At 38.6% G+C, this 24540-nt stretch overlaps 1 protein-coding gene across 11 annotated transcripts in view; it reads left to right on the top strand.

Annotated features, from left to right (window-relative positions):
* Window positions 1–24540, top strand: part of LOC122559435 (alanine and arginine rich domain containing protein) — a 158995-nt gene that overhangs the window by 86773 nt on the left and 47682 nt on the right. For 8 of the 11 annotated variants that reach the window (XR_015760430.1, XM_087997196.1, XM_087997194.1 and 5 more), the window contains 4 exons: window positions 1675–2784; window positions 6602–6894; window positions 11940–12122; window positions 22072–22099. Coding sequence is in view for 10 of the 11 variants with exons in the window: in XM_087997196.1 (XP_087853322.1) it covers window positions 1675–2784; window positions 6602–6894; window positions 11940–12122; window positions 22072–22099 (1614 nt within the window). In the remaining variant the exon portion in view is untranslated. The remainder of the gene's footprint in view (window positions 1–1674; window positions 2785–6601; window positions 6895–11939; window positions 12123–22071; window positions 22100–24540) is intronic. The other 3 variants (XM_087997192.1, XM_087997195.1, XM_087997197.1) reach the window with 3 other exon arrangements.

A 24540-nucleotide genomic window follows, 5' to 3' on the forward strand; every position in this document is an offset into this window, starting at 1 on the left:
TTTGATTTTACTAACATTTTATTGCTGTATATTGTTTTACACACGCAATTGGGCAGCACAGTGGCTCAGTGGTTAGCACTGTTGCCTCACAGCACCAGGCACCTGAGTTCAATTCCCGACTCGGGCAACTGTCTGTGTGGAGTTTGCACATTCACCCTGTGGGTTTCCTCCGGGTGCTCCGGTTTCCTCCCACAGTCCAAAGATGTGCAGGTCAGGTGAATTGGCCATGCTAAATTGCCCGTAGTGTTAGGTGCGTTAGTCGGGTAAATGTAGGGGAATGGGTCTGGTGGGTTACTCTTCAGAGGGTCTATGTGGACTTGTTGGGCCGAAGGGCTTGTTTCCACACTGTAGGAAATCTAATCATAAACCTTGCTGTGGAGGGATGCACCCCAGGTGTACATTTTCTTGATTTTATTTGTACTGCAACTTTTTTTTTTCAGAATTAGCAAACGCTTTTTCTTTAAGTAATTAGAACTGCTTAATAATATCATGATAATGTGCACTGTGCATATTGGCTGCTGACTTGAGAATGACAGATACAAGAGTTTCTGAAATAATTTGGGTCCGATTCTTCATTATGATTAGGTTTTTTGATTATTTGAGGGCCAACCAATTCTGATGTCACACAGTACTGCAGTGTCAAATGAAGACTGTAGGTGTTTATGTTGTTATTAAAAATTAAAACTATGAAGTGGTTGCTTTTGCATTTTATTATACATCCTTTTTAAAAAAAAATTCTGCTTTGAAATACTTTTGACTTCATTTTGGTGACCAATATTCATTGAGTTATTTACTTTATAATTTTTGAAACGGTGAGATATTAGAATGACTTTATTCATTATCACCAGAAGCGACTGTTAAATGATTCTTGAAAGAATTGCTGACCTGTGATATGATCACAAAGCTAGTTCTGTCAAGAAGTATGAATTAATACCATGAATTCAACATATACAAGTAAATTATTAATCAAATTTAGATTTATTCTTCTAAAATTAAATAGAAATAGGGGAAGCAATGAATCATCAAAATGTTTTCAATTGTTGTATGTTTAAAAAATATTCCACTTATCACATTTAACTAACTTTCAACATGTATAATATACAGTACAACACCTATTATTCAAACTTCGATTATCTGAATTTCAGATTATCCAAACAAGCTCTCAAGGTCTCAATGCTTGGGTAAAGTGTTATCTGAAGATTCAGTTATCCAAACAATAAGTTATCTGAACAAAATACTCCCTGCTGGTGTTGTTTGGATAATCGAGGTTGCCCTTGTGCTGTATAAAGAAGGCAGCCACGCAATTATAAATGTAGACTACAGAATAAAGAAATGTTCCATACAGCTGAAATTAATTGGCATATCATTGTCATGACAGTATTATGCAAAGTACTGTTATTGGATTTGAAGATAATAGTACAAATGATAGAAATCAATTGAGAAGTAATCAAACCCAATTCCCAGTGTCTCATAACGAATGTATGTATCACGTTCCCGAGGTTGCAAAGTAATAGATGTATTGAATGTTATGGGCAGTATTTCTTTGTTCATAAATCTAATGTACTACTTTATTAATTATTATGAAGTATGTGTTTTTCTTTATAATCCAGTGCATACTGATCATTTGGTAATGATGCCTGATTTCTCTTTACCTGTTTCGCATGCTTTCACAAGGATAAAAATATTTTAGAAACAACCAGTGTCGATGACAAATTGCCCACCAAGAGGTCTCAATTTACAAGTCAAACCCATGAAGGAGTTTTGGTTTCTCAACAGAAGGCTGAAGAAGTCAACCTGCATGAAGGGCCTGATTTTGATAGTAGGGAGAATGCTGCTGCAGGTATGGGGATAAATGAAATGAGTAGACCGGCTTTGAAGAAAAAATATTTAAAAGTCTGGATTGAAAAAGGAAAGGAGGAAATAGCATCACATCTAGAAAATTTGACAGTTGAGTTGAAGCAAAGGTTTGAAGAACTTCGACAGAGTAAGAATGATGCAACTAATATGGAATATTCAGAAGATTTTGGTGGAAAATACGTGAGCAATGAATCTGATCAAGAAGTTGTAATTGCAGATTTTAAGAATAATGAAGACACTGTTATAGAAGAAGAGGAGAGTAGATGTGATGAATATGACTGCAAAGTACTTAATCTAATTCCAGAGCAAAAGGAATATGAAGATCTGTGCACAGAGCCAACAGATGGGAGAGATGAGCAGCAAACATTCCATAGGATGACTGAATCAAAACTAGCAGTAAATAATGATGAAAATAGCTCTGAACATGCTTGTACACCTGAGGAAGTTAGTGAGTCAAAAGAGTTGAAATGGGAGACAGCTAAAGAAGACCATGTAAAAAAGGTGGAATTGTCCATGTTAAGGGAACAAGAAACTGATGTTGTTGGTTATGTTACTGATATAGACTCTGATGCGGGCGATGATTCGCTTAAATTACATTCTGGTACTGATAAAGCAAATTCTTCTAACAAGAACCCTGATTTTTCAGAAAAACCTCTGAAGCATAGTACAGAATTGGTTAAGTATTCATCAACAAGAAGGAAAGATGTGGCCAACTGTACACCTCATCTTAATGTAAGAAATCTAAAGGCACAAATGGATGATTTGGAGCACAGTCCAAGAAGTATCCAGTTGTCTTCTGGAGTAGCTGATCGACCTTACTTGGATGAAGAATTAGAGGGAGATATGCAGCGATTTAAGAATGAGGTAGGAATGCTGAAAGTAGTATTCCTGGCTTTGGAGGAAAAGAAAGCACAGCTACAAAAAGAGGTAGATGTTTCCCTAGTAGTCCCCCATTATGTTTGTAAGCGCTCCAGTTTTGCCTTTAATATTTCCTCATTTCAATTACTTTGACAGGAAGTAGTGTGCATGAAACTAATATTTGGTTTTCTGGTAATATGACTTTCCAACTTGTTGCATTCCCATTGTGCTGAGAAAGGAAATGATAGTTTGCTTTCTGCAGTATAAGTTTTTAATAATCAAGTTAGATGAAAGTGTTGAATTACAGGAAAGAGAACGTGGAACTAATTGTGATTTTACTTGCATTACGCTAAACTAGAGTCATACAGATGTACAGTCCAACTTGTTCCGTGCCGACCAGATATCCCAATCCAATCTAGTCCTACCTGCCAGCACCTGGCCCATATCCCTCCAAATCCTTACTATTCATATACCAATCCAGATGCCTTTTAAATGTTGCAATCGAACTAGCTTCCACCACTTCCTCTGGCAGCCCATCTCTCTCTCTCTCACCACCTTCTGCGTAAACAGGTTGCCCCTTAGGACTCATTTTTTTCTTTCCCTCTCACCCTAAACCTATGCCCTCTAGTTCTGGTCTCCCCCATCCCAGGGCAAAAGCCTTGTCCATTTGCCCTATCCATTCCCCTCATGATTTTATAAACCTCTGTAAGGTCACCCCTCAGCATCCAACATTCCAGGGAAAACAGCCCCAGCCTATTCAACCTCTTCCTGAGGCTCAAATCTTCCAACCCTGGCACCATCCTTGTAAGTCTTTTCTGAACCCTTTCAAGTTTCTCAACATCTTTCCGATAGAACGGAGACCAAAATTGCATGCAATATTCCAAAAGTGGCCTAACCAATGTCCTGTACAGCTGCAACGTGACTTCCCAACTCCTGTACTCAGTACTCTGACCAATGAAGGAAATCATACCAAACGCCTTCTTTACTATCCTTTCCACCTGCGACTCTACTTTCAAGGAGCTATGAACCTGCACTTCAAGGTCTCTTTATTCAGCAACACTCCCGAGGACCTTACCATTCAGTGTATAATTCCTGCTCTGATTTGCCTTTCCAAAATGCTACACCTCACATTTATCTAAATTAAACTCCATCAGCCTCTCCTCAGCCCATTTGCCAGTCTGATCAAGATCCCGTTGTAATCTGAGGTACCTTTTTTCGCTGTCCACTACACCTCCAATTTTAGTGTCATCTGCAAACTTACTAACTTATGCTGACATCCAAATCATTTACATAAATGAGGAAAAGTAGTGGGCCCAACACCGACCCTTGTGGCATTCCACTCTTCACAGGCCTCCAGTATGAAAAACAACCCTCCACCACCACCCACTGTCCTCTACCTTTGAGCCAGTTCTGTGTCCAAATGCTAGTTTTCCCTGTATTCCATGAGATCTAACCTTGCTAACCAGTCTCCCACGGGGAACCTTGTTGAATACCTTACTGAAGTCCATTTAGATCACGTCTACCACTCTGCCCTCATCAATCCTCTTTGTTACTTCTTCAAAAAACTCAATCAAGTTTGTGAGACATGATTTCTCACGCACAAAGCCATGTTGACTATCCCTAATCAGTCCTTGTTTTTCCAAATACATGTACATCCTTTCCCTCCGGATTCCTTCCAACAACTTGCCACCAGCAACGTCAGGCTCACTGGTCTATAGTTCCCTGGCTTGTCCTTACCACCTTTCTTAAACAGTGGCACCGTGTTAGCCAACCTACAGTCTTCTGGCACCTCACCTGCGACTATGGATGAAACAAATATCTCAGTAAGAGGCCCAGCAATCAATTCCTTTTTAGATTGTTGTTTACTTTTTCAATATTAAATCTGCTGACTTTTGATGATGATGATAAAACCGTAATTGTTTCCCTGCCAGAATTGAAGATTGATTGCACAAAAATTGCAATATATATAGCTGAACAAGATAAAATGAAGTCTGTTGCTGACCTGTGAAGTTACAGAAAACTTCATGCTGTGTCACAGGGGGAAGAAACTTAGTCTTTGGTCAAGTACAGTTTGCCTGTTGTGTGGCACTATTATTTAGTATAATATTTGGAAAATCCAGTAAGTAATGGTAGCTTGGTATAAAAAGAAACATACTGCAGTTGTACATGTGTGTTTATTTTGAAATAATGTTTCTATTTTATACATTTGAATGAACCCTGTCAGTGTACTTGATACCGTATCTTGCGTTTCTATGTTTTTATCTTTGCAGTAATTGACCTTTTCCCTGTTCTTTCATCAATTATTTGTTTTTATGTCACCATCACACCCTTTTGTTTCAGATTAAAGTAGACATTTCTACCTTTTATGATTTCTCTCTTAGGTTAATGTTTTTGTTTTGTAAACATAGAATTGTTTTTAGCTTACCGAGAACCAGTTATTCCAAATGGATGAAAATGCCGATCATGTGCAAATGCTAAAATAGCACTTTTGCTCTTAGTTGAGTATGCAGTGAATGGTAGAAATTTTATTTAAATAACTCTTCTCAAATTTGAATATTTCCCCTATAAACAGACAGGAAAAAAAGGACGGAATGAAACTATCAAAATAATAGACTAGGTGGCAGTATTGTAGAAGTAATTGGGCTAGTATTCCAGAGTGTTCCAAAGAAATGGATTCAAATCCCACCATGATAAATAATAGAATGAGTTCAATAAAGATCTGTAATTAAAAATTAGTCCAACGACAGCTATGTATCCATTATTGATTGTCATAAGTATCTATCTTGTTCACTAGTATCCTTTTAGAGAAGGAAATCTGCCATCCTTAACTAGTCTGATCTATGTGGTACTCCAAATGCACAGCAATGTGGTTGACTGTTAACTGCTACCTGAAATGGCCTAGAAAACCATTAAGCTCAAGGACAGTTAGGTTTGGGTAACCCACAGTGCCCATATCCTACCAACAAATTAAAGAAACGACAAGAGCATTGCCGTTATGAGAAAAGATCTGTGTGCACAGGAGCATGTCTGATGAATTTCCACCAAAGTACTAACTTAACCTGAGCATTATCAAATGAAAATAAAATTGTAGCATTTTAAATTCCAGTAAGTTATGGTCATACTTCACATCTGGGCATCTCCCACAACAACAATTGATTTACACTAAATGTACTTATTCATAAAGAATTTACATTCAGGCTTGCCCAAATGTGTTTAGTGGGGGTAACTCCCCAAGCAGCACTGGTAGGGCATAGGTCACAATATGAATGCGTTTTGCTGAATTTGCTTAACAGAAACTCCATCCCTATAACTTTTAAAGTGCCAAAAGTAGGATTTTAAATTGTTATTGAAATCTAGACATTTTTTATGATTATACCTCAATTTGGAAGTATTTGAGATATAGTTTTAAACAGGTTAATGTTTTTGCTCATTCATAAGGGGCCAAATTTGAGTTACAACAGTATTTCTTGGGGTAATTTCAAGGCTGTTTTGTTTGCCTGCAAATTTAGAGGTATTTTCTGAAATACTGTTCTAGTACATTATAATACCTATTTGTGCAGAAAATGTTTTTGGGTCACATGATGTATCTTTATTTCTTTTAAAAAGCATGAAATAAAAATCTTTTTGAGGTGATTACTTGGGCTGGAGCTAAAGCTCTGTGTTGGTACGTGGCAAAGAAATTTATTTACTGTAAACTCCACAAAGTGGAAATTAAACTGTGATTTCAATGACTACATCTAGAGTAGATGCTGATTGCCACGTACAGTAAATTTGTAAAACTGATATTCAGTAAAATCTCACCAGCAGTACTTTAGTAATACTTTAAAGACTGATTTTTGGCAACTAAGAAAGAGCTTGACCATTAAAAACCCTATTTTGTTTTCAGGTTGAAGAAGAAAAAAATAAACATTTTCAAAATCAAAAAAGAAACAACTATGATAAATTAGGCAATTCTGAATTAGAGGAAGAAGATAAGAACAACTGGAGCATAAAGCAAAACGTACCACGTGAGAAATCTATCCAACACCAAAATAATGAAAGATTAGATTTGAAGTTGGCTCAGGATCATGGAAATTCATTGAAACAGTTACAGACAAATGTAACTTCAAAGTTGGACAAAGAAAAGCAAAGGGAAAACTTTATTAATAAAGACAGAACAAGAAAACCTGTTTTCAAAGGGTGAGTTAATTGTTCTGTATGATTTTATGCTTTAATAATCATAACTGTCTATAGATATTTAGCATCAATGTTTAGAGAAAATATGACATTGTTTAACAGCTGCAGTGTAATTTTCTGTTAGTCCCCCAGTTGTTTTACTGCTTCAGATTCATTTCGAAAAGACAAGTCTTATGTGTAACATACAACATCGTTTTGATAGTTGTGCACATTGATACAATGTGTTGCGTGTTTTTTTTAAAGTGATATGCTAACACCTTGTAGATAGTAGCTTCTGTTTTAGTTTAAAAATTAATTGAACCCTTCTTGTATATTCAAACTATAAGCATGTTCCATGTAATGGAATGCCCTGCCAATGTTTAAATATTTATCATGATTAATTTAAAGGCAAGGCTAGGTCATTTTACACAGTTTGGACTTTAAGTCAAAAGATCAGCTTTTAAATCTAGACAGTAGGCATCAATAGGAAAATAAAATAAATGGTTTCAAAGTTTGTTTTACTATGAAAATAATAATTGTAAAGAAAAGAAATAATATAAAATTTAAGTTTATGACAAAATGTATGTGCTATAACTATTAGTATCAGAATGTTTATTTTTAAAATATTTTCTGTTGAGAAAAGTGGGATTTGTTTGGGTTGGGTCTTAGAACTCTTTTTTTCCCTGATAGACAAAAATCTTAGTATCAAGTACTCAGATCGTGTGTAACAGAAAGACCTGCAAAGTTAAGGCGAAACTATGTTGCCATACTATGCCTAAACCCCAATGCTACCAAGCTAATGAGATTTTCCATTTCTTGCACTAGCTTATCGTTTGTGAGTTTATAAAATCGTGCTGAATTGAAGAAAGTGAACCAAAAACTTACCAAATGGCTTGGCATAGAGAAACAAAACTTTTGTGGACACAATAGCAATTGAAAGATTAAGTTTTCCAAATATTAATGCATATACCAGTAGCGGTAGTCTTTAATATATTTCTAAAAGTACTTTGAAAAATGGTCTCAAAGTAGGGATGAGTCTGTACGTATGCATTTCTGTGTCTGAATTTGTGTGTTTCTAACAGTGACCAGTGTGTAAATTAAATCTGATATCTGTTTTGAATATACGCCAGTTTTCTGCTTCCCTTGTGTATGCTCCCTTTCAGGGTTTTAAAAATTGCTTTCTATATTTTTCTTCTAATTGATTTGTCTCACTCCCACTCCAATCCCCTCAGACTGCCATCATGAATTTTCCCTGAATGAATTGCAGGAAAGGAACTTAGATAACTATATGGCTTGATTAGATTACTTAGTGTGGAAACAGGCCCTTCGGCCCAACAAGTCCACACCGACCCTCCGAGGAGCAAACCACCTAGACCCATTTCCCTAATTTACCCCTTCACCTAACACTACGGGCAATTTAACATGGCCAATTCACCTAACCTGCAGATTTTTCGACTGGGAGGAAACTGGAGCACCCGGAGGAAATCCCCGCAGACACGGGGAGAATGTGCAAACTCCACACAGACAGTTGCCTGAGGCAGGAATTGAACCCGGGTCTCTGGCGCTGTGAAGCAGCAGTGCTAACCACTGTGCCACCATGCCGCCCAGGCTTGGAAAATCTTTTCTCAAAGATGCTGCTGCCAAGTATATTCAGACATTCAGATGGAATATTAAAAGTTTGCTCATCCTGTCTTCCAAATGTCTTGTTAGCTGCCCTCTTCTTGTTCTCACTGTGCGACATGATCCATTCCAGCCTCATTTGTCCAGTTAGTCGTTGGAGGAGGATCTATTTTCATTAACAAAGATTACCACGTCCACACTCTTTCCTACACTTCATGGAATTTCTCAGCCTCAAAAAGAAAGGAGGCACTCCTAGACCTGGTTCTAGAGAATGAGATAGGCTAAGTAAATAGTTTCAGTATTAGAATATTTAGGGAACAGTGATTGTTGTTTCATAAGATTTTGCCTGATTATGTAAAACTACAAAGAGCAATCCAGAGGAAGATTAATTAACTGGGAGATAAAAATTAATGAGGTAAGAATGGGCTTGGTCCGAGTAAATTGAAGTTAAAGTTTGGCAGCGAAAATGGTAGCTGAATGGATTGACTGTGCCCAAACTATGTACATTCATATAAAGAGGAAAGGCAAAACAAATGTAGTGCTCCCTGGATGGCAAATAAGATATAAAGGACATGCTTATGACAAGCAACTAATAGAAAAAATTATTGTGAATGAGGCTGACTATAGAAAGTTCAGCAAGAGGGTGAAAAATCAAATAAGAGAAACAAAGAGGGAGTATGAAAAGAGACTTGCAACTAACATAAAGAGGAATCACAAATTATTCTCTAGGCATAACGAGTGAAATGTTGGTGAAAGGGTGGTATATATGTTTTTAGGGATCAGAACATGGGTTTACACACAGGCTAGCGCCGAGGTATTAAATGAATAATTTGCATTTTTCTTTATCAAGAAAGAAGGCGCTACAAGGGTCAGGTGAAAATGGAAATAATTGATGCACTAAATTACAGTTGATGAGGTTATCTTTACTTCAAGTTGGTAAAGCAACTATTAGTTGCAAGAAGAAACAACCCCTTAATTAAGGAGAGCCAACATTTCTTTAAGGGAAAAGCCGATTTTACTCATTTGCTGTGGTTTTTGTTTGAAGGGGCAACAGACAGGTTGTTTTGGGAATTGATATTGCTGTGGTGTACATAGATTACAAAAGACACTTGATACGGTGCCACCCAACAGTCTGAGCAAAGTTATAGCTCGTGGAACAAAAGGGACGGTGGAATCATGGATATGAATTTGGCTGATTTACAGAAAACAGTGTAGGTATTTTGTTGGCTGGAAGTCAATCTGTTACGGAGTTCCCCAAAGGTCAGTGTCAGAACCCTTGTTTTTCCTGATAATATATTGATAGCCTAGGTCTTGGTGCACAGGGAATAATATTTTCTGATGATGCACAACTTGGAGACATTGTAAACTGTGAGAATGATAGTGTAAAACTTGAAAAGAAAATTGACAGGTTGATGCAATGCATTGATAGTTCCCTTGCAAAGAAATGAGATTATTCATTTTGGTAGGAAGGATGTGACAAAATAATCTAAAGACTGGAAGCTAAGGAGAATGCAGCAGTAGGGTGTACACTGTGTGTGTTTGTGTTTTTGTGTGTGTGTGTGTGTGTGTGTGTGTATGTATATGTGTGTGTGTGTGTGTATATGTGCATAAACAGTAGCAAGACAGGTTGAGAATGCAGTTGATACAATACGGTATCTTAGGCTTTATTAGTAGGGACATAGATTACAAGAGCAGGGAGTTTATTTGAACTTGTAAAAGACATTAATTTGGCATCAGCTAGCCAATTGAATCCATTTCTGGGCACCATACTTTAGGAAGGATGTGAACACTGGGACAAGTGCAGAAAAGATTCACGAGAATGTTTCCAGGAATGAGGAACTTCAGCAATGAAGATGGATTTGTGATGATCAAATTTTTTGCATTGGAAAAAAGAGACTATGCAGAGATTTGATAAATGTATTCAAAACCTGAAAGATCTGAATAGTATGTAGGGAGAAACTGTTCCCACTCGGCACAGAGGTAAAAGCAAAATGAGAAAGAAAAATGTCATGCAATGAGCGATTATGATCTGAAACACATTGTGTAGTAGAGTCAGGTTCAATTAAGACATTCAAGCTGGAGTTGCAGTTATTTGTAAAATAATGACATGAATTCAAATACTCATTTGGAAAGCTGATGCAGACAAGTTGGGCAGAATGGGCTTATACTGTGCTGAAATGTAATTTTTCTATAGGTTATTCAATATTTCAGGCTGAAATAATTTATTTTATCTGTTCATACTTAACAAATTTTTTAAAACTACATTTGAAGAACTATGTATAATCTGCTCACCCTGCTATAGGAAGGATATTATTAAACTGGAAACGGTGCAAAAAGATTTACAAGAATGTTACCAATAGTGGAAGGTTTGAATTAATAGAAGAGGCTGGATAGGCTGGGACGTTTTTACCTGGAGGAGGCTGAGGGGTAATCTTATAGAAGTTTATAAAATCATGAGGAGCATGGATTGGTGAATAGCAAAGGGTGGGGCAATTGAAAACTAGGGGGCATATTTTTAGGGTGAGAGGAGAAAGATTTAAAAGGGACCTGAGGGGAAATCTTTTCACAGGGTGGTTCATATATGGAACGAGCTGCAAGAGGAAGTGGTAGAGGTGGGTACAATTAAATTATTTAAAAGACATTTGGACAGATACATGAATAGGCAAGGTTTAGAGGGATATGGGCCAAACACAAGCAAATAGGACTAGTTCAGTTTAGGAGATCTGGTGGACATGGACGAATTGGGCCAAAGGGGCTGTTTCCATACTGCATTACTCTATGACTCTAACTTCATATTTTTCCCTCGGTAGAAAAGGTCAAAATCACTTTAACAGTGGAAAATTCTAACTAATAATGTGAAGAAAAATAAAGCAGTTAAGTTTACATCCATTACTTTTTTATTTAAAAAAAAATTTCTTAACTTTGGTTGATATTTACGGGTGATTTATTGCATTTGCAGTCCTCACTTTCTTCAAATTCTCAGCTACAAATGTAATATTTCAGAAATGAATTTGTTATTTGAGCAAGTTACCTGCTCAAAAATATCAGGTTGCTGGTGCATCAGCAGACTGCTTTGATTATGTAGAAGAAAGTGAGGACTGCAGATGCTGGAGATCAGAGCTGAAAAATGTGTTGCTGGAAAAGCACAGCAGGTCAGGCAGCATCCAAGGAGCAGGAGAATCGACATTTCGGGCGTAAGCCCTTCTTCAGGTATGATTCCTGAAGAAGGGCTTATGCCCGAAACATCGATTCCCCTGCTCCTTGAATGCTGCCTGACCTGCTGTGCTTTTCCAGCAACACATTTTTCTGCTTTGATTATGTGCACACTTTAAAGTGCAAGATACACCTAATCGACATGAATCCATATGCAAAGACTGTGGGAGACCATTCAAGTATGTATATAGATATATATACACACATGCACACAAGTTAAACATTTTTATTTAAAGGACTGTCTTGGGCACAGATGAGGAGAATTATGAAAGTCATCAATGTAATCAGCCAAAGCAAGCTGATCAAGAATTGAAAAGCATTGAGAGACTGGTCAGACTACAACAGACACCTGCAATGAATGGGGATGACTTATCTGTCTTTGACAGTACTACAAGCGAGATGTCTCAAGATGAAGTGAGGTACTTAATGTTCATATTCTAAGTACTAATATTGACAAGCAGGACATTCTAATGCTGAAATTGCTACTGTTTGCTAATTTTAGCAAATATAAAGGCAAAAGTAAATTAAGAACTGGTAGAAATTGTACTTTGTCCATGTTTACCACAATAGAAGTTTCTTAGGCTGTCAGCCATTCTTATTTAGAGAGGTTTCTTGTTTTGAGTGTTGATTGCCACTAATGGAATCTCATATACAATTACACAGCTCTGGAAAAAATTCAGGCCTGTTTTTAATCAGGGAAGTTCTGAAGATATGTATAAAACTGGAATAGAAGTGCATGATTCTCAGCAATTTTCTGCAGAATGATTTGTGTGCACTAATACCAGGAATTACTTTGGGCTCTGTATTCACCCCCAGAGTTTACTTTGTTTGTATGAACACATTCAATATGAATGACTGAAGTATATTACCTATACTTATGATCTGTAAATGATCCACATGGATTTCCAAAAGCATTAAATATTGTCTTTGAACTTTGCAGTGCCTGTAGCAAAAGATGGTTCCTTTGTCATCAGAAATAAATTGTAGAATCATTCAATGATATAACTGTTCAACAAATCTCACTTCTGCATATTCTTTGAAGTTAGTTCAATTAGTTTTCTTATGCCTAGCTCTGCAAATGTTAGCTTCTCAAGTAGCTATCTAACTCTTTTGAAAGTTACTACTGAATCCGTTTCCACTGTCCATTAAAATGATAACTTATTGAGAAAGCAATCTTATATGCATTCTCTGAATTCATCCTGTGTACTCTTATTAAAAGTTTGATTTGTATTTCTGGAATTCTTAAGAGTGCAGATTATTGGTGAAGGGCAGTATACACTTGGTCAACTGTTGTGTCTGATTCTACATGCAATTGGCCACTTTTTGCAAGAACATAGACATCAGCTGAGACATCAAAGCATGAGAGACTGACTCTTTCAATCTGTCCCCCTTCGGCTGAAGTGCAGTGGAGGTAGTTTACAACATTGTATGTATTTTGCACAGATGCTCAAAAGTTGCTCACATCAACAGTCCTCAGTGATCAGTATCTACACCCAAATGACTAGAATTTGAACCATCCTGTATTCTTGGAAGTAGACTCTCTCCATTACTCTTTCTCTTTACCACTTATGAGTGCCCAATTGTGATGTGTGCGATTCTGTGAGAATCCAAAGACCTGCCTTGCTGCTACCACTAAGGCATGTACATTTGAGCTGGAGGACTGTGTGTAAGTGAACTTTGAATGTGTGACTTCCTTTGAGAAGTCTTCTTCCTCTTCATATACACCTGTTATGATATGTGAAGGGTCTATATGATTTGAAAGATGTGAATTTGAACGGTCAAGATAAGATGATGTTAAATCGTTATTGCCTATGCTGTCGACGCGCCAGATGGCCCACTCCTGCTCCTAGTTCTTATGTCATATTTCAGTGACTTCTCCCATCAGGTCAACATGAATGCATGTTAAATTTCATGCGTGATATTTATCAGCAGGTCAGCTTCACAGAGACCTCACTTATTTCCAATACTTTTGCAATGGTAGGAATGGAGATGTCTGTAGAGGCATCTTCTGAACTCTGCTGTCTCGAGTGATGTTTGCAAAGAGGCAAGAGCAATGGAGTGTGGAGTAGATTAGATTACTTCGTGTGGAAGCAGGTCCTTCGGCCCAACAAGTCCACACCGACCCTCCGAAGGGCAACCCACCCATACCTCTACATTTACCCAACACTACGGGCAATTTAGCATGGCCAATTCACCTAACCTGCACATTTTTTGGACTGTGGAAGGAAACTGGAGCACCCGGAGAAACTCACGCGGACACGGGGAGAATGTGCAAACTCCACACAGTCAGTCGCCTGAGGTGGGAATTGAACCCGGGTCTCTGGCGCTGTGAGGCAGCAGTGCTAACCACTGTGCTACCGTGCCGTAGATGATAGACAGAGGAAAAAATATGAAGAGGATCACACTCGGGTTTTGTCTAACTACAAGTTTGAAGCTGAATGTCAGAAATAAATCATCAAACCGGAATCTGTAGACGGATGGGTACACTTCAAAGGGAAGATGATATGAAGAATGAAGTACAGGAATAAGCATTTTAGGTAGGGTTGCTTTTTGGGGAAGATGCCCATTAGGTCGATTTAAAAATGTTATTCCACCCACGTTTGCTCCCTAATTAGTTGGCTAAACCTTAGCTAGTGTTGCATCCAGAAATGTTGGCACCACAGTCTTGCTACTGACCTTCACAGTGAGTTCCAACCTCATTACCCTGTTCTCTATGGCGTCTTCAAATCAGCTAGTTGTTTTAAAATCTAAAGAATATAGACCCATTCTACTTATTTCCTTCTCATAGACATCTTTTTCACCCTAGATTTAATCCGATGAATTTATGTTAGGTCTCAGTTATGACTTTAGATAATTCTCGTTGTCAAGTTATTTGTGCTATTCACATCTCCGTGGAACATTGTCAGATGTTTGTTTGCCCATGGAAATATTCATTGAAGTTTAAAAGTTCTCTTGTGATTTCTTTTGTGAGGTAAGTACAGCCAAATAACAGCCACAATCGACAAGGGTTGTCATGACTTCTAAGAACTGTTTAGTAAGAATGTTTGTTTAAAAATTGTTTGGCTTTTTTCCATGTTATGTAATGTAATTACACAGTTGTGAAAATGATATTTTCTGGGTACTTGAGCTGAATAACGGATTTTAACTTTAAGACATTAAAGGAGGTGGAACCTGAGTGTCACCAAAAAGTTTTATGATTCAGTGTTAAGTAATATAAAATTTAACATATGGAGCAGTGTTTTGGATGAGCTGAAATTGTGGGGAATAGTAAGGCAGACAGCAGAATACTGGAGGAATTAAATCTTGAGATGCACCAAATATAGATGAATGTTTTGATAGCTTGAGAAACATTCCTGCTGTGATTGGAATGATAAAGTGGAAGATTTTATAAAGCTCTGGTTAGGCCCCATTTGGAGGACTGTGTCCAGTTTTGGTCCCCACACCTCAGGAAGGACATACTGGCACTGGAGCGTGTCCAGCGGAGATTCACACGGATGATCCTTGGAATGGTAGGTCTAACATATGAGGAACGGCTGAGGATCCTGGGATTGTATTCACTGGAGTTTAGAAGATTAAGGGGAGATCTAATAGAAACTTACAAGATAATACATGGCTTGGAGAGGGTGGACAGTAGGAAATTGTTTCCGTTAGGTGAGGAGACTAGGACCCGTGGACACAGCCTTAGAATTAGAGGGGGTAAATTCAGAACAGAAATGCGGAAACGTTTCTTCAGCCAGAGAGTGGTGGGCCTGTGGAATTCATTGCCGCAGAGTGCAGTGGAGGCTGGGACGCTAAATGTCTTCAAGGCAGAAATTGATAAATTCTTGATGTCACAAGGAATTAAGGGCTACGGGGAGAATGCAGGTAAGTGGAGTTGAAATGCCCATCAGCCATGATTGAATGGCGGAGTGGACTCGATGGGCCGAATGGCCTTCCTTCCGCTCCTATGTCTTATGGTCTTATATTTGAGGGAACGACCTTTTTCAAATTTTTTTAAAAAATTCATGAAATATGTATGTTACTGGCGGAACTGGCAGTGACTGTGCTGCCCTTTTAACAAGGTTATGTTGTCCTTTGTATTTTTATTCAAGAGGGGTTGTAAAGGCAGAGGTTCTTTACGTCTGCAAATATCTACTTGCAAAGGCTTTTAAGTTTTTTATCAAAACACTTGCACAATGAAAGTGCAGTGGTCAGTTCTGAGTTTTTACAAGCAGTTTTTGAAGCTGCTAGTCAAAGAAAGCTGCTAGGGGAGAAGGTTCCCAAATTCAACAAAGTTTCCTGGCAAACTCTCTGCAATCTCTCTCCTGTAAGGAACCTGTGTTTGAACTTATCTTTTTGCCAAGGGGTGTGTTATGGGATGTTGCAGAAAATCTGAACAACTCTTTAAGTTGCGTTTTGTGTCGGTTGGGTTTTCAAATAGTTATGTTATTCTAAATTCGATTTTCTTTTGTTCGTGTGTAAATAAATTCAGTTTTATTTAAAACAGAGATTTGGCCAGCTGGACCACTCCTGAGATATCCCACCTATATCTGCTTAAAACAACTAGAAAAGTTAGGTTCTGGGCTACCTTAAAATGTTTGAGAGGGTCTGGCCTGGTCCATAGCACAGCACTTATTGCCCATTCCTAGTTGCCCTTGAGAAGGTGTGATGAGCTGCTTCCTCAAACCACTGTACTGCATGTATTGTAAGTAGACCCACAATGCCTTTGGGAAGGGAATTATAGGATTTTAACCCAGTGACTCTGAAGGAACAGCAATGTTTCTAGGTCAGTATGGTGAATATCATAGAAGGGAACTTGTAGGGGGTGGTGTTCCTGTACTTTTGCTGCCTTTGACCTTCTAGAAGATAATGGTCATGGGTTTGGAAGGTGCTGTTTCAGAACCCTTGGCAAATTTCTGCAGTGCATCTTGTAGATAGTGCACACTGCTGCAACTGAGCATTTGTGGTGGAGGGAATGGATATGTGTGCATGTGGTCCCAATCAAATGGATTGCTTTGTCCTGGATTGTCAAGCTGCTTGAGTGTTGTTGGAGTTGCACATGTCCAGACAAGAGGAGAATATTCCACCACCCCTCTGATGTGTGCGTTATTGATGGTAAACACGCTTTGTGAAACTAGGAGGTGAGTTCCTTGATGTTGTATTCCTAGCATCTGGCCTGGTCTTTTATTTATAAGGTGAGTCCAGTTGAGTTTCTCTCCAATAGTAACCCCAGATTGTTAGTGGGAGATTGTGATGTTAATGTCATTGTATGTGAAGGAGCAATTGGTGATTTGAGAGGTGGAAATGGTCATTATCATGCATTTTTGTGGCGCGAATATTACATGTTATTTTCCCGCCCAAACTTGGATATTGTCCAAGTCTTCTTGCATTTGGATATGGACTTCTTCAGTATCTGAGGAGTTGCTCATGTGGTGAACATTGTGCAATCATTGGCACACATTCCCACTCCTGAACTGATGATGAAGTACGTTGAGGATAATAAGGAGAGAATGAAATGTTTTATTGGTCAAGTCACAGGATGATATTCATAATTCTGATCAGAGCTGTTTTAGTGGTGTAGGAAGTATAGAAACCCGATTGATTTTCTCCAATAAGGGACTAGCGGGAAATGGTATATTGGACAACAATTAGTGATCAATTGCACTTTGGTGTAAGAAATAGAGAGGAAGAGTACTATTTATGTATTGGGAAATATGAATGTTCAAAGCGGTTTCAATGTCCTTGTGCACCAGACAGTAAAAGTAGACAGGCAGGTGTAAAAAGCAGTTAGGAAGGCAAATCGTATTTTAGTCTTCATTGCAAATGCATTTGAGTTCAAAAATAGGGATGTCTTGCTTCAGTTATGCACCGCGCTGATGAGATCACACCTGGCGTATTTGTTTCAAGACATAATAGAGATGATGCAGCAGAAATGTACTCCACTGATACTGAGGACTGTCCTGTAGGGAAAGATTGGTTTGATTGTGCCTGTATCCACTAGAAATTGATGGATGAGAGAGGATTTAATTGAAGCATATAAAATTATAATTGGGCTGGACAAATTAGATATGGAGAGATGCTTTCTCTGGCTGTGGAGTCTAGAAGCAGAGGTAACTATCTCAGACTAAAAGATAGGCCATTTAAAACTGAGATGAGGAATGATTTCTTCTCTTAAAGGGTTGTGAACCTTGATTTTTTTTTATTTATCATTGTCACAGGTACCTAGGTACAGTGATAGGTTTTGTTTTGTGTACAGTACAGGCAGACCATACCATGCAAAGTACATCAGGGTAATAGAGCGAAGAAAACAATGTTATAGCTGTGGAGAAGGTGCACATAGAGCAAGGTCAACATTTATATTTCAGATTTGAGAGGTCCATTCAAAAGTGTGATAACAGTGGGGAAGTAGCTGTTGCTTTGTATGTTTAAGTTTTTTATCTCCTGCCTGATGGAAGAGGTTGGGAGAGATTATAATTGGGTGGGAGGGATCTTTGATTATGTTGGCTGCCTTTTTGACACAGCAAGAGGTATAGATGGAGTCAATGGATGGAAGGTTGGCTTGTGTAATGGACTATGTTCACAAGTATGTAGTTTCTTCTGGTCCTGGGCAGAGCAGTTGCTATACCAAGCTGTGATGCATCTGGATAGAACACTTTCTATGGTGCATCTATAAAATTTGGTAATTGTCTTTATAGACATGCAGAATTTCCTAAGCCTCCTGCTGAAGTAGGGGGTGGTGTTGTGTTTCCTTGACTGTAATGTCAACATGGGTGAACCAGGACAGAGTACTGATAATCATCATTCCTGGGAGCTTGATGCTTTCGAGCATCTCCATCTCGGCACCATTGGTATAGGCAGGGGTATGTCTTCCACCTTGCTTCCTGACGTCAGTGGCCAGCTCTTCAGTTTTGCTGATGTGCTATGGAATTCTCTACCATAGAAGGCTGTAGAGGCAAAGTTTCAGGCCATAATAAAAGAAAGAGATAAATTTTTAAACTTCAGTGGCATCAAAGGATATGGGGAGAAAAAGGATCAATCATGATCATATTGAATATGGGGCAAGCTCCAAGAGTCTACTCCAGCTCCATGTTTTTATGCGTGCATTTTTACTGGAATTAAAATTAAATGTATATTATTTAAGTCATTCTTTACAGAGTCCTATTTGAGCATATAGTAGAATTCAGAATAATCTCCTGAAGTAGAATATCTTCCATTGATTCACTTAATTTTTAAACTTGTCATTTTCAGTGAGACATTTGGACATTACATCAATAATGAAAATAACAATAGTTTTTAAAAATCTGAATGTATTTACAAGTTTCAACTCGATAGGTTTCTTACAATATACTCTGGGAATAATAACATCTATTCCTGATTAGTAATAACATCTACTTACTGGGGTTTATTTGATTCACAGGATTCTAGACATTGAAGGCTGAAGAGTTGTTAGGTTGTTGAACTCAGGAACTGTTCGCCGAGCTGGAAGTTTTTGTTGCGAACGTTTCGTCCCCTGGCTAGGCGACATCATCAGTGCTTGGGAGCCTCCTGCGAAGCGCTTCTTTGATGTTTCCTCCGGTGTTTATAGTGGTCTGTCCCTGCTGCTTCCGGTTGTCAGTTTCAGCTGTCCACTGTCGTGGTTGGTATATTGGGTCCAGGTCGATGTGTTTGTTGATGGAGTTTGTGGATGAATGCCATGCCTCTAGGAATTCCCTGGCTGTTCTCTGTCTGGCTTGCCCTATGATAGTAGTGTTGTCCCAGTCAAATTCATGTTGCTTGTTGTCTGCGTGTGTGGCTACTAAGGATACAATCAACACAGGAATTCTTGGACATCATCAGAAATATGCACATATACAAAGAAGAAACCATGATTACATTCGACGTGACGGCACTGTTCACTTCGATTGACAAAACCCTAGCCAGAGAAACAATAGCCAACCTACTGGACATACAGAACAGAAAACAGGACGCTGAACCTATCAACAAAGACGGCATACTTAAACTACTGGGCTTGTGCCTCACAACACACTTCACATTCAACAACCAGATATACGAACAAATCAACGGAACACCCATGGGATCACCAATCTCGGGACTCAAAGCAGAGGCAGTTATGCAAAGGTTAGAACAAACAGTCCTACCACAAATTCAACCCAAACTCTGGGTCAGATATGTCGATGACACGTTTGTAATCATTAAAAACACGGAAATAGAAAAAACACACCGGATCATCAACGCCACACTCACAGGAATCTGATTCACGAGAGAAGAAGAAAAGGATAGCCAACTCCCATTCCTAGACGTGATGGTACAGAGAACACCGAACGGAGAATTCACTACAAGGGTATACAGGAAAGCCACACACACAGACCAAGTCCTAAACTATGAAAGTAACCACCCCAACACACACAAACGAAGCTGCATCAGGACACTATTCAAAAGGGCCACAACACACTGCAGTACACCAGAACTGCAAAAAGAAGAAGAGGAACACCTATACAAGGTATTCGCCAAAAACGGATACCCGCGCAACTTCATCAACAGATGCCGAAGAGAAAGACCACGGAACGAGGACATACCACAACTAAAAGGACTAGCCACACTACCATACATCAGGAGCATCTCAGAACTGACAGCCAGACTACTGCGACCCCTAGGACTCATAACTGCACACAAACCAACAGCCACGCTCAGACAACGACTCACCAGAACGAAGGACCCGATACCCAACATGAGCAAAACTAATGTAGTGTACAAAATACCATGCAAGGACTGCACAAAACACTATATAGGACAAACAGGAAGACAACTAACAATCCGCATACATGAACATCAACTAGCCAAGAAACGACATGACCAGCTATCCTTAGTAGCCACACACGCAGACAACAAGCAACATGAATTCGACTGGGACAACACTACTATCATAGGGCAAGCCAGACAGAGAACAGCCAGGGAATTCCTAGAGGCATGGCATTCATCCACAAACTCCATCAACAAACACATCGACCTGGACCCAATATACCAACCACTACAGCGGACAGCTGAAACTGACAACCGGAAGCGGCAGGGACAGACCACTATAAACACCGGAGGAAACATCAAAGAAGCACTTCGCAGGAGGCTCCCAAGCACTGATGATGTCGCCTAGCCAGGGGACGAAACGTTTGCAACAAAAATTTCCAGCTCGGCAAACAGAACCACAACAACGAGCACCCGAGCTACAAATCTTCGCACAAACTTTGAACTCAGGAAGTCTGACAGGTTTACTTTGTGTTTTAAATTAGTGACCTAAACAGACTCTAAATCAAAAAAAGGTTGCGCTTGATTAGAAGCTACTGTTGAACTTTTATTTTTAAATGGAAAGAATTACTATAAAATTTGATATTTTATTTTTGTGTTTTTCTTGAAGTGTCAAACTTTTTAATCCCACTTGCTGATTCTTTAACTCCTTAAGGCACCATATATTTCAGGTGGCATGTTCCCGTACTTGCTGATTTTTCTACTTAATCAGGGTTCATCACCCCTGTTATATGCTTCAACACTGAAAGGGATGGTAATGACATTGAGATAATATCATTAGTAATCCAAAAACCTAAGCTAATGTTCTGGCCATGTTCTCAATCTTACCATGGAATGTGTGAAATTTAAATTCAGTTTTAAAAAAAACTAAATGAATTGTAACCATGTCAATTGTCAGTTTAAAAAGAAAATCGGGTTCACTAATGCCTTTTAAAGACAAAAATCTGCTATCCTTACCTGGACTGGCCAGTGTGGGACCTCAGACACCCCAGCAAGCTGGTTAACTCCTAACTGGTCTCTGGACAATAACGTCTAACTGAAGCCCTGTGTGATAAAATATCCCCAACATTCACTTTTTCTATCAACCTTGCAATAAACTCCAGAATTTCATTGGCATTCCTAATTACTCTAACTGCCTACTAATTTTTTTATTTTTCATGTACTGAGCACTCAGATCCCTCTATACCTCAGAGTATTGCAGTTATACTTTATTGCTGCTGAGGTTTTGCAAAATGTATTTGCAGAAACAGCATTTTTAATTTTGCTTGAATTTCTGTTTTGTTTGTTGTTTGTAGAGAGAGAGAGAGATCTCTTACAGTTGGCATAATTCCTTTTATTTCAGTTGTGAGAATTTACTTGGAAAGTGAAGACTTTGAGTTGTTTAGCCTAGATTTTTTGGTTAAGCCTCTGGAATGAAACTCAGGTGAGAATGCTATCACTGAACCATAGCAAGTTGAAAAAAATCTTATTAACATACAAAGACAAATTATGAACAAAATAAATTGTATTATCTTTTGACATAACAGGTTACATTTAAACTTTGGTTCACAATTTGAATGTTCACACTCCCTTTTTAAATATCTTTTTCAGACCTTGCAAGTCATCTGCAAGTAAAAAGGTAATTATAAATCTTGTGAGCCAAAGTATGACATTGATTTGTATTAATAGAAGCTCAGCACAAAATATAAACCTGGTTTGCACTGCATACAGTGAACTGAGAGTCAATTGCATTTGGATTTCTAAGCCTTAAGAGCTTATAGCCAGAAATTTGTATCAGGCTTGAAATTCTTAGGTATTCAAAGTTTTGCTTTCAATTTCTAGCTGCCAGTGAGTCAGATTGCTTATATAATTCCATGCTGGTACTTCATTTATAATGTCATGGTGACATGAAACACTAAATCTGCAATGCAAGTGCACTCGAGACAAATGATCATTTGACGGTTGGGAGGAGAGGTAATTTCATTGAATTGGTAATCCAGAGCACCAGACTCATGCTCTGGATTTGAATCACACTGCGGCAACGAAAGGCACATGTTCTTGAATTGTGTTAGGTGGAATCTCCTCTAGCAGTACGTGTCCAGGCCAACAAAGAAGTATGCATTGTTGATCCTGGTCCTTGGATATGACGTGGATCAAATGAATCAAGTATCAGTTAGAGAATGGTTAGGAGACAGGGATCATTGTATCCACCCCTTGGGAGGGTAGTAGAGGCTGGAAACCTCACAACCTTTAAAAGGTACATGAACACTTGAAATGTCATAATAAGGCTATGGGCTAAGTGCTGGAAAGTGAGATTAGTGTGGATAGGTCAGTGCAGACTCAATGGGCTGAAGTAGCTCTTCTCTACAATATGACTGTAAGTTCATGCTGGAGAATGACATACAACAACCCAGAGCAAAAAAAGCCAGTTAGTGGACTTCAATTGGTCTCTAACAGAACTGAGAAGGATTGATTGTAATAAGGGGGTTAGCTTGAAGATCAGTCACTGAATTGTGGGCCACCTTTAAGGAGTAGATGGTTTGGATCCAATCAAGGAAAATGTAGCATAAACAAATCCAGAGCTGTCTTGATGGCAAAGGAGGTAAAAATTAAACTTTGGAAAGGAAATGTGCTTTATAACAGTATAAGGCAGAAAACACAATTGAAAATCAACAGGAATACCAAAGGTTTGTGGGGTAAAAAGCAAAGACAAAGTATGAGAAAAGGCCAGCAGCTAACATAATGAGGAATCCCAAAGTCGGCTTAGGCATATAAACAGTAATAGAGTTATTAAAAGAGAACTAGGGCTGATCAAAGATCAAAAAGGGGATTTATAGATGGTGGCAAGAGTATGGTTGAGATATTAAATGAATATTTTTCATCTATCTTTACAAAAAGTGGTTGTTGCCCAGGCAGTAGTGACAGTGGAAGAAACTCTGTCACTGGAAGGGTTCAAAATTAACAAGGGAAGATGGATGGATTGTTGGCACTTAAAGTTAACAAGGCATTGCAGCCAGATGAAATGCATCCAAGGATTTTCAAGAAAGTCGGGGTAGAAAATGTGGAGACACTAGCTATAATATTTCAGTGTTCCCTGGACTCTGAGGCGGCGCTAGGAGACTGAAGAATTGCCAACATTTAAAGTCTTGTTCAAAAAAAGTTGCAAGGATAATCCCAGCAATTAAAAACCAATTTATTAACTCTGGTAGTAGGGAATCTTTTTGAAACAGTTGTTTGAGATAGAATCACATGCAAAATTGTGGGTTGATTAGGAAGATCCAGCATTGATTTATAAAGAGGAAATAGTGTTTAGCTAACTTGCAATACTTTTGAAGAGGTAATGGAAAATGTTGATGAGGATAACCTTTTGACATAGTATACATGGATTTCCAGAAGGCATTTGATATAATGCTTCAATAGATTTGTGAGGCAAGTTGTAGGCCATGGTATAAGAGGGACTAAACACTCAGGCTAAATTGTCTGAGTGATAGAAAGTAGAAAGTGATGGTCAATGGATATTTTTTGGGCTGGAGGAAGGTTTGTATAGAAATTCTCCAGGAGTTGGTGTTGGGACCCTTGCCTTTCCTCAAAATGTTAATGATTTGGATCTTTATGTGCCGGTGACAATTTCCAAGTTTGCTGATGACGCTAAACTTGGAAGAATTGTAAACCTTGAGGAAAATAGTGTGGAACTGCAAAAGGACATTGCCAAGTTGGTGTAGTGGGTCAGTAGGTGGCAGATAAGAGTAAAGTGATACTCTTTGGTCAGAGGAACATTGTAAAACAATATAAAATAGGAGTTCTGATCCTAAAGGAGGTGCAGGCACAAAGGGTTGTGTATGTGCACAGGTATTGAAGTTGTCAGGGCAAGTGGAGAGAGCAGTAAGTAAAGAAGGCATTTTCTCAGCTTTATTAAGCAGGATGTAGAGTGCAAGAGCAAGGAGGGGATGGCAATGACTTCTGCCCATAACTCCCCCTCTGCAGACTTTTCAGAAAGTGACTGCAATATACAACATACATACAGATATTCCATTATTCATACATGTGGTCATATAAATGACCACAATTTGGAAATTTCAA

Source organism: Chiloscyllium plagiosum, unplaced genomic scaffold, assembly GCF_037043375.1.
Source record: "Chiloscyllium plagiosum isolate Xiang-an unplaced genomic scaffold, Cpla_swu_hap1 HiC_scaffold_19, whole genome shotgun sequence".
Classification (NCBI taxonomy): Eukaryota; Metazoa; Chordata; class Chondrichthyes; order Orectolobiformes; family Hemiscylliidae; genus Chiloscyllium; species Chiloscyllium plagiosum.